This window comes from Culex quinquefasciatus, chromosome 3 (genome assembly GCF_015732765.1).
Source record: "Culex quinquefasciatus strain JHB chromosome 3, VPISU_Cqui_1.0_pri_paternal, whole genome shotgun sequence".
Lineage (NCBI taxonomy): Eukaryota > Metazoa > Arthropoda > Insecta > Diptera > Culicidae > Culex > Culex quinquefasciatus.
Genome location: NC_051863.1, coordinates 63,645,548 through 63,657,080, shown reverse-complemented (window position 1 = coordinate 63,657,080; position 11,533 = coordinate 63,645,548). Strand labels below are relative to the sequence as shown.

General features: G+C 39.5%; 2 protein-coding genes across 4 annotated transcripts in view; one reads left to right on the top strand and one right to left on the bottom strand.

Moving 5' to 3' along the window:
• Nucleotides 1–11,533, top strand: part of LOC6047138 (tropomyosin-2) — a 96,481-nt gene that overhangs the window by 80,851 nt on the left and 4,097 nt on the right. The window lies entirely within an intron of this gene.
• Nucleotides 4,698–9,548, bottom strand: LOC6047142. Its single transcript, XM_038259165.1, has 2 exons — nt 9,458–9,548; nt 4,698–9,398 (listed from the first exon to the last, which is right to left on the bottom strand). The coding sequence occupies exon 2, from the start codon at nt 9,393–9,395 to the stop codon at nt 4,770–4,772; it is 4,626 nt and encodes a 1,541-aa protein (XP_038115093.1). The 5' UTR covers nt 9,396–9,398; nt 9,458–9,548; the 3' UTR covers nt 4,698–4,769.

Below are 11,533 nucleotides of genomic sequence, written 5' to 3'. Positions count from 1 at the left end.
TTTCCAATGAGTCCAAAACATTGAAGATCTGGCAACCCTGTCTCGAGTTATGACCTTTTAACTGATATTTATGTACTTTTTTGAAGCCGGATCTCACTTAACTGTATGTAAACTATGTTCGGATCATTCATCCGACCAATCGTTGGTTAGGTAATTGAAAGGCCTTTCCAATGAGTCCAAAACATTGAAGATCTGGCAACCCTGTCTCGAGTTATGACCTTTTAACTGATATTTATGTACTTTTTTGAAGCCGGATCTCACTTAACTGTACGTAAACTATGTTCGGATCCATCATCCGACCAATCGTTGGTTAGGTCATTGAAAGGCCTTTCCAATAAGTACAAAACATTAAAGATCTGGCAACCCTGTCTCGAGTTATGACCACTTAAGTGATATTTATGTACTTTTTTGAAGCCGGATCTCACTTAACTGTATGTAAACTATGTCCGGATCCATCATCCGACCCATCGTTGATTAGGTAATTGAAAGGCCTTTCCAATGAGTCCAAAACATTGAAGATCTGGCAACCCTGTCTCGAGTTATTACCACATCAGTTATATCTGTGTTTTTTTCTGGATCTAAAAAAAGCTGAAATGTGTGTCCAAATCACTCATATTACCCATTTTTGGTAAAAAGTGGGGAAGGCATCAACCACATAGGTGGATTAGGTTAGTTTTTTAATTATGTTTTGCACTGATATTATTGATCGATATATTTTTAGTTTTGTTTATTTATTTTCTATCAGTAAAAAAAATTGTCTTTTAAAGATATCTTTTTCACAAAACCCTTATTCATAAACAAAAATCATGAAAAATATTATTTGTTTGTTTTTAGCTGAAACTCAATTTAAATAGAAATGAATATCCTCTCAATACCAGAGCTTTTTAGACGTTTTAAAAATTAAATTTGTAAATTTTGGCAAAATTTGAATAGGCTGTTCTGATTTTTTTTTCGAAATTCGGCAGGAAAATTTAGTTGTGTAGCAAATTTTTCAACACCGTTTAAGCAAAAATTAAAAGGTGATGTTCAGAGCAGCTTATGTGCTCTGAAAACGAACGTTTTATTAAAAAAAATATTCTTATTGATTTAATTTAACAGCCGTTTTAATTTTAAAACGATGTTTTTTCATTCAAAATTCTAGTATTTCTAAATAGCATATGCCAATTTCAATGCGCAAAGTTTCTTATGAAGAGGGCAATCGTCATATAAATATCTCAAAAGCCATTTTTCAAACTCGAGATATTATTTATTGAAATGTTAAAATTTCAAAAGAAAAATATATGTTTTAATATTAAAATAATTCTTATTTCATAGAAACTCAAAATATGACCATAATTTGGCTATCAATTTGTCAGATTTTGATTTACAGCCAAATTAACGTGAAAATTACAAATCAGCTCAGTTACGAATGCTGCTCGCTAACTGGGTTGATCGAAAAATGGTAAGGGGAACATCAATGCACTATATTTTCAATAAAAACCTCTCAAAAATATGTCCAAACCATATTCTTCAAACATAACATTTCATGAAAACTTTAAATAACTAGTTACCGAACAAGTACTGTAGTTGGACAATTTCTTGTCTAAAAGATGTGACTCAACATCATCATACTGCAAACTTTAAGCTGTAGTTATTTTGAAAAGCTCTTCTAAAACTCCTGAAACTTTTTGCCATTTTAGCGCCCCTTCTTCGATGAAAAAAAAAACCGTTTAATATACATTTTCAAAAACATTGCGCCCCTTAAACACTTTTTTTTATATTTTAGTCCAAATAATCTATTTAATTTGAAGGTATACTTTAACTTCTGGAGCCCATTTTATTTTAAATAATAATGAAAGTTTTTTTAACTGACATAGAAATTTTCTACAATCAAGGATTTCGGCGCCCCCAAGGGCTGGCGCCCTTGGCGGTCGCCAACTGCAAGGTACGGCGCTGCTAGTAATAACATTATTTTGTTTAATTTTTTCATTATATGAGTATAAAAATTCCCGAGAGTCTCGACCAAATTTCCTGGGAATCGAGAAGCTTAAAAATTGGCGATTTTCCGCGAATTTCCGCTCGTCACATCCCCCCTATTACATTTCAATATTGCGCGTATTGCCCAAAAAGACAAGCGGCATTCAAGCCTTGAAACGACGCGCCCCACATTCGGCAAATGCGCGCTGTCAAATCCCATCCTGCGCGTTTTGTTTTTGTTGATCTTCTCCTTCGAATCGCTTGCCAGGAATGATTTTTATTGCACTAAAAGTGTGGAAAATCGCTGGCAACAATGCACAGTGGTCCAGATTGCAAAATTAAGTGGAAAATGGATTTCCCGAAAAATGGTAAAATTTTGGAGCTTTGGTGTCTTCTGAAGAGTTGTTGCAAACGGAAAGGGGCAACTTTTGGTTTGGTTTAAAATAAGGGTGGTTCACTATTAGGGTGATTTTAAAAATCTTACTTTTCAGGAATATATTTGGGATTTTTTTTGTCTTCTAAAAAGTGGTAGGGCTTGCCAATCCAAGCAACTTTGTCGAAGACACCAAAATTTTATCTCGTAATCTACGCCTTCTACGACCAAATTTATAGAAAGCATCTGTGCAAACCTTCAAAAATCTGTTTTTTGAACGTGGCAATTCAGGGTTAAGTTTTAGAGAAAAGTGATATTGAAGACACTTTTAGAGCTCTAAAAAACAAACATTTTGATTGTTTGACAGGTCAATTTGGACTTAAGGGTCAAAAGTTACAGCCATTTTAATGTAAAAAAGATGCAAATTTAAAACCTAAATATCTCGAAAAGGCGCAAGCCAAATTTTAAGCACCAAGTTGCATTTGAAAGAGGAGATCTAGCACTAGAAACGCTGAAAATATCTCAGAGGTGTTTTTTTTAAACTCGAGATATCTTTATTTGAAAATGTCTAATTTTCAAGGGAAAACCATATGGGACCACCCTAACGAAATTCGAAAATTTTCCAAATATATATTTTTCCATGTAATTTTGCCCGCTGAATCTGAATCTGCCCTCAGAATTGGGTCCTAAAATGAAGCTTAGATTGCTGATATTATTGTTTACAGCGATAAAGCTTATTTTTCTGAGTACAATGACCATTTGTACGGCCACAAAGAGTTTAAAATGGATTTTTAAATCAATTTTGAAAAATTAACCTCGAGGTCCTTCTTGACAGAAAAGTTCCTACTTGACAGCTCGTTCCAAGGGGACCATAGTTGATCCATCGAAAAAATGTTGTCTTGTCAATATATTTTTTTTTGCATTAAAATGAAAAAAGTGATCAGAAATGGTTTTTAATCGTGTTTTTTACCGTTGTACATAAAAATTTACATAGGGCTTTAGCACCCAATTGAGCCAAAGTGTCGAAAAATCGATTTTCGGTCAAATTGGGTACTAAAGCCCTATGTCAATTTTTATGTACAACGGTAAAAAACACGATAAAAAACCATTTCTGATCACTTTTTTTCATTTTAATGCAATTTTTTTTTTGACAAGACAATATTTTTCCGATGGATCAACTATGGTCCCCTTGGAACGAGCTGTCAAGTAGGAGCTTTTCTGTCAAGAAGGACCGCGAGGTTAATTTTTCAAAATTGATTTAAAAATCCATTTCAAACTCTTTGTACTCGTACAAAGGGTCATTGTACTCAGAAAAATAAGCTTTATCGCTGTAAACAATAATATCAGCAATCTAAGCTTCGTTTCAGGACCCAATTTTGGGATTAAGTGATAATTTTACATGGAAACCCAAAATATTTTTCCGATTTCCACTTCACAAGGAATGGGATAATCGTTACCAAAAAGTTTCAACACATGTAGGGTACTACTCTAAGAAACCTGTAGAATGATTCGATTTCCAGTGCCTTGTAAAGTTCTAAAAAGTTGTTCTTCGGTTCTATTTATAACCTATCTATCTATAACCTCACCGTAGAATAAAACCGTTTGGTTATGTTTTACGATAAAAAGTAAAAACCGGTGATGTAGGGGTAAGCGTAGTTGCTTCTCACCCAGTCGGCCTGGGTTCGATTCCAGAAGGTCCCGGTGGCATTTTTCGAAACGAGATTTGTCTGATCACGCCTTCCGTCGGACGGGGAAGTAAATGTTGGCCCCGGTCTATCCTAGAGGTTAGGTCGGTCGAGTTCAGTCCAGGTCTAGGAGTCGTACCCCTGGGTCCTGCCTCAGTGGAGTCGCTGGTAGACAGCTGGACTCAACAATCCAAAGGTTCTCAGTTCGAATCCCAGGATGGATGGAAGCTTAGGTGTACATATTTTGCAATTGCCTCAACAATCAAACCTCGGACACCATCATTCGTGTAGGAATCTCGAGCGAACAACTTTAATTAAATTGGTCAAAATCCAATACAAATTTCAAATCAATGGTGGAGCCACTAAACCCTAACCAGATTTTCAGGGTACATAAACAGTCAAAATTGTGTAAATTTGGAATGTTGAGTATTATTTCTTTTATGATTTAATTTTACCTCAATTTAGACTGAAAAAAAAACTTTACTCCAGAAAAGTGGTAAAATTACACATTTTCAGAGGTGAAAATATACATTTTCACCTTATTTGGATCATCAAATGAACCGTTAAATTTTTGATTTTTGGAATTTGAACGAGAATTACATCAGTTTGATTGTTGTAATTTAAGGGAAATTCTCATTTTTTACTAATCCACATCACGTTTTGTATTAAAAACACAGTTAATATTGATATTACGTATTTATTTTAAACAGCTTTTTTTTTTGTTTGTTTAATGCTCGGATAAACTTAATCTTTACTCATAAATCCTTATAAAATTTAGCCGTGACGTCATGCTTTTCATTAGCAATTTTAAGTTTCGCATCCCTTTTCGCCTCTTTCGACACTAGCTGTTCATTTCTACGTGTGTTTAATTGCGTATACGACACCATCGAAAAATGAACAGTTTTGTCCACCAAATCTTCACTCTGCAAATGATCGATGCAAACAATCAGCTCGTAACTACCCCGATTGTCCTTCCTGGCAGTTCGTCCCTTGATCTGCGTCTCCTCCTTGATGTCCACCGAAAAGAAGGTCTGAATGACGTGCACTCCTCCGTTGCTCTCAACCGCCACACTGGACTTGTAATCCACACCCCGACCCATCTCGCGAGTCGCCAGCGTGATCGTCCGACTCACCCCGGCATCGTTGATGAAGCGTTCCTTGTCGACGAGATCCGTATCAACGGTCAGCACGTTCAGCCGATCCAGCTGGGCCGCAAATTGCTGCTTGAAGGCGTTGATCTTGAGGTCGGTGTCGAACACGACCAGAACCGATCTTCTCGCGTAGACCATCATGTTGATCCGGCCAAAGATGGCGTTCATCCACTCGTTGACGGTGTTCAAACAGCTGAAATCTTGCGTTTCGTTGAACTTGAGGTTCGATCCGCCAAAGAACGATGGCATCACTGACAGGTCCGTTATGTTGTAGTGATCTTTGACGACCTTCTTTTCGTAGCTGCTTAGGGTTGTAAGGGTTCCCGACACGCCTAGGATCAACGGGAAATTTTCGGGGAGTTTGGCGTAAGATATGCTTCCCAAGTGAAAATTAAAGTATCCAAAGTTGGACTTTCCCTGCTCAAAGTCTGTTTGTTTTAAACGAAAATAAATAAATGTGTTATAATATCCATAGTAGGTAGTTTCGCTGTAGTTTCCAAAACTTTTTTTCTTAGTTATATTACCAAATCTATTTAATTGGTATTGATTTAGAAAACTATCATCATTCTTCATGTTGTAAACTTTTTCAGCTGTTGATATCATCTCGTCAAGGTGCGATGAAAATAGAGTAGCGTTTGAATAATGTTTTATAGTACACTCATTATTCCCTGATGTAAGTAAAGAGTACTGCCCAGACTTATCCATCAAGTGATTGAACTCAGTGCTATCAGTACAGGCGCTGAAATTTATGAAAAAGTCAACTGATTGTCGAATATTTGAAGCTCGCTGTTTTACAAGTTCCCATATTTTTAATTGTATTTTATCTAAACCGGAGACACTTGGAAACGATCCAATGCCCCTATTTTCTCCATAAAGCTTATCATCAAAAAATACATCAACTTCGTCAATTAGTAAAACTGGATTTGGTCTACTGTTTCCGTACAATTTAGCTGCTTTCGGTAGTCCAATACAACGGTGAACGTACTTTTTGGCATTCCCAGCTACGATTTCAAAATGCTCTCCTGCTGCTTGACCAAATGTCTGATAAGTTATGTTCCGACGAATATCAAAATAATTATAAAACTCTTCGAAATCTTTCTCATCCCTTGTCGCCAGGTATTTACTGTAGCACATGACCTGCACAGAATGTCCACAAAGGGCCAAAATAGCCGCCACCAGCGCCAGAACCAATGATTTGCCCTGCCCTGTCAACACCTGGGCCAAATGCTTCCGAACACCCGGAGTCACCTTTTCCGTACTGAGCAGCCGTGATACACAGAGAATCTGAACGCAGTGAGGCTTCAGATATTGTCCGGAACTGGCCACGTCCTTTGAAACGTGCAGTGACCAAACCGCACTCAGCCCAGCCAACAACACTGGCATTACGTTGAATTTGAAGTCGACGTTCCATTTCTCAGCCAGATAGTGTCGTTTCTGGCGTTTTACTTCGGCGACAATCGGAGCAATTCTTGCCGTCGTTTCAAGAGTGTCATTTTGGGTCATGTACTTTTCAAACTGTTCACTGTACTTGCGGTAGAACAGACGCAGATACTCCTCGTTGAAGTCAGACTCGTTACTTTCTCTGAAAAGCTTCAACGCAGTATCGATGTCGATCACGTTGAGATTTCTGATGTACCAGTAAGACTCCTTGATTAGGGTGATTCTCTTTTTAAAATCCTCGAAGGAGCTGCTATCGTTTGATACGGCAACAAAAGGTTTGGTGTTTTCCTCTAGGAACCGATCGAAACTGATGTAATCCGCTTGTTCTTTGAGGTACAACAGAGACTTTCTGACTGAGGTTATTAAAAGCCCTGTTGCGATCAACTGATCCGACTCTGTGAGTACAAGACCACCTTTCCAGTGCTTCTTCTCCTCCATACTGTTGATGCACTTCAACAGTGCCTTGATTGTCTCAACCAAGTAGTTGCGTGGTAGTTCAACATCCTCAAACAACACCCGATACACTCGTTCAAACTTCTCAAAGTCCTTCACCCGATAGCACTGCTGATCGCTGTCCTTCCACTTGTTTTCCACGACGCTGATAACTCCCTTCCGCAGAAAGATATCCGCACAGTCCGTCGTTGGCATCCTCACGAACCAGTCCAGCGGGAGATTGTGAACATCGACGAGCAGCTCCTCGTACACGCGGCAAAAGCTGATCAGATCCGCCAGCTTGACGTTCTTGTCCAGCGCCCCGGCCAAGCACTGCATGAGCAGCGATTGAACGGCCTCCACCTCGTGCTTGAAGCAATCTCCTGGCAGTTTGGCCTCCAACCCGTCGATGGCATCACTGCGCTGTTTCCAGTACTGAGCAAACACCTCGATCAAGTCACGATAGTCGGTGAAGGACATCCGGCCCTCGAGCGATGCCCGGTTCATGTAGCCGATCTGCTTCATGATGATGTAGTTGTCCTGTTCGTTCTTCGGATGAACAAACGGGCCAGCTTGCGCTACGAAGCGGATCGTGTTGTGGGTGATCACCCGAAGGGACTCGAGCGAATCCAGCGACATTTGGCCGGACAGCGAGTAGTTCATGTAAAGCTTGAGCAGCGCCGAGCTCAGCTTCACGATGTGTTCGTCGTTGGAGAAGAACTGCGCAATGGTGTCGTCCAGCAGGCAGATCCACACGTGCAGCTCGTCTGGCAGCACTGTTGATTTTTTGTTGTGCTGATGTCCGAATGCTTTGTTGGCATGTTCGATGACTTGTTTGTATTCTGGGTTTGATTCGATGTTTTCAAAGATCTTGAACTTGTACGGGAATCGTTCGCTGGAGGTTGGCCTTCCCACTTCGAAGTGGTTGAGCAACTTGAGCAGTAGATTCAGTTCGTGATCAAGGCATTTGTCCAGGGCTGAAGACTTTAATCTTCGATTGAATACGTTCTTTCGCCAACCTGTTGCAGCATCGTAGTGCAAAATTTTCTTCGTTGACGTTTTTGCAGCAACTTCCTCACTTACATCCAATACGCTTTTACAGAGGTAGAAAAAGATTTGGTTAGTAAATGGCAACACTGGTGTCAGCTGATTCGTTGAGAAATGTTTGATTCTTTGAAAGTATCGATCGACCATAGCGAACATCATCGACTTTACCAACGTGTTGTCCATGGCGTTGATCATATCCGAAAACAGCTTCAAGTCGTATCTCGTCACAAAGAGGACACTTTTGCCTAGCAACATGGTCAAGTGGACCCTCATGATGCCAGGAGCAATTTCCAATGCCTTCGCTTTGTGGGACTCAATTCCAAACCGAACATTTTCACGTAGAATGTCAACACAGCTTCGTGGCTTTGAAACTCCCAAAAAAGAGTTGATCACATTGAAGACCCTGTTTCTGGTTGTTTGCCGGGACTCCATTTCAAAGCACCGCATGACAATTTGCTTCGTTTTGTCAGACATAAATGTGTAATTCTTGATTGCAGTGATAATTTTTTGATCATCTTGTAAGTTCAGCTTCAAAATGCTTTCCAGTTGGTACAAGTCCTCGGCGTTTTGCACGTTATCAATCGTATTGGCAAACACTCCCTTCAAATACTCATCACACGATTGCTTCACCTTCTCGACATCGATATGATGTTCGTCGAGCAGAACTTTTGTCACTTTTAGATTCTTCCTAAGAATTCCCTTGGCAAAGTTGAACGTAGTCGCAAGATCCAGCTCTTCCAGCTGTCTGACCGTAACTTGAGCGACGTACTCGTTGGACGATGTCAACAGTCCCGCTTCTCCGTGCAGCTTCCACATCACCCCACCTTCCTTGAACTTTGCAGAGTATAGCAAATTCCCCTGACCACTGTCAACTTCCTGTCGACGTTTCACATACTGAGTACGGTCGGCGTTGTACAGCTTGCCGCATTGTCGGAGACAATTCTTCGGAAGATTTCCGTCCGTTTGTGGCTCTTTTTTCTGAGAATTCACAAAATTTCTTTCTCGTTGACGCCTGGGTGCATTCCCCTTAGCGCCTTTTGCATTTTTGAATTTTGCATCTTTATTCTCGTGATCACCTTTGCTAGTACTGGGCTCTTCCACCGGCTTAGCTCCCTTCGCCGCACCCACATTGCATTTGATCATGTCCTCTATCAGTTGATCGGTGAACAGATTGATAGGCTTTGGATTCGCTGCTTCAACCTCAGCACTATCAACGTTTTGAGATCTTGTAGATTCGGCATTTTTGTCCTCATCCGTTTGATTGGCACCGTCCGGCGAAGCACGATCGACTTCACTTTTGATGTCCTTCATGATCTAAAAGTGATTATTCCTAATCAAAGAAATAATTTGAAAATACTTGCATCAAAACATACCTCATTTGCTGCTGAAGACAACTCGGCAACGGCAACAAAAAGTGCTTACTTTCGCTGTTTACGCCGGCTTAGAATAAACACATCTTGAGACGTCTACATGGGTGTATAGAGCTATCTAAGCCCGATCTCACGCACACTAGCTTACCATTTGTTTTTGCTGGCGGGTACTAATTTAAACCTAAAAACCCTTCGTGTACAAACACGCAATACATGCGCACGTAGATAACTCTGCATAGAGCTATCTACGTGCGCATGTATTGCGTGTACGTACACGAAAAAGATTGAGGTTAAATTTTGTACCCGTCAGCAAAACAAATGGGGTGCTAGTGTGCGTGAGCTCGGGCTTAGATAACTCTATTGAAAAGGACTAAAAATGTGTTGGTACATGCTTTCCCAGTCACGAAATATTCTAGCAGAGCTGGTTCTGCCAGAATCCTGCTAGAACGGTAGAACAATTCTGCTAGAGTGCTGTAAGAATATCCAGCTCTGTGAGGACTCTGCTAGAATCCTGCTACACAGAAAAAATAATGTAAATTTGGAAGCTGTAATTTTGGAAGGTTGAATATTACCTCTTTTATGATGTAATTTTACCTCAATTTAGACTGAAAAAGTGACATTACACCAGAAAAGTGGTAAAATTACACATTTCCAGAGGTAAAATGACACCGTTTTTCTGACATAAAAGATGTACCCCTTCCCAGATGTAATATTACCATGATTTTTTTTCTGTGAAGAACGTCGTGACTGGGTTGCATTTCTTCTACCGATGGGAAACATGTGTGTTTTTCTTGGTATTGGTGTGTTTATGTAGTACGAAACATATTGGAAACTTTGTCCAGTTCTGACTAATGAATTACTCCAGAATGCTTATCAAGTGTGGCGATTCGTATAAGAATCAGTTTTGTTGTGTAAAGTGCTTAGAGAAAGCTTGGAGAAAGTAGTGCTACAAAGCATATCGTCGTTGTCGTGCCAACTTGTCGTACGTGCATCGTGCATTTTGAGTCAAATTGATTGAGGAACGCCATTTTGTGCAGCTCACAATGCCTGCAGTTAACAAAACTCCGTGCATCGTTGTCGTTCTTCGTATGAAAGAAGTTTCAATCTTATCGTGCTAACTTGACACACCCTGAAAATTGATGTAATTCCGACAACTGGCCAAAGGGATTTCAGGTTAGAACGCGTTTTACACAGGTACAAGCGCGACTACCGTTAACAATTGTAATTATAACTCGGGACCAAAAATCAACCAAACTTCGGGACCGGGACCAAAATCAACCAAACTTCGGGAAATTTCACAGAATGGCCAACCAAACAAAACGTGTTTGCTATTGTTTACATTGCGTGCTCTTGTTTTTGTTTATTCAAGGTCAAACATTAAAACGCGTTTTTCTCGAAACGTCAAAAAGCGACAAACGACAAGATAGCACGACAGCGTCGATATTGCGTTAAAAGTTATTGAAGTTATCGTAATTTCAGTGAAAAAGTTGTTTTTTCCCGTTCTTTGTCGAAAATCCCAGTATTTATTTACAATAAATCATACCTCGAAATTCTGTGAATTAACACCTCTCTTTTTCGAGTATGTTACGAAAAATTGTCAATCCGGATCCGATAAAAATATTTTCAAGCATAGGTTCTTTGGTCCGGACACCGTCAAAACGCCATTTTTAAGTTTCATGCGATATTTTCAAATGTCAGGCTGGACTTGTTGGTCCTCAAACTATTTTACGTCCAATGTCGGTTGAAGGGGTACGGAGTTACGATTTTTTTTAAAAATGTGTTATTTTTTAAATTGACGCAAAATTACCGTTTTCGGGACCACCCTAACTTGGAATAGGCCAGGGTGGCCACTCAAGTCGGGAAATCGGAAAAGTCGGAAATTCGCCTAAATCTGCAAAAAAAAACGGAAAAAAGTTGGGAATTTTAGATTTTTTGTCATTAACCCTCTACTGCCCAAATTTTTTTTCGAAAATATTTATTTTTCCCGTGTTCAGGAGGTCATTTTGAGCAACTTTTGTTCTACGAAAAACTTTACTTCTCTTGTTTTAAGTTTTTCTTGTTTTATTTTTAGTATTTTAA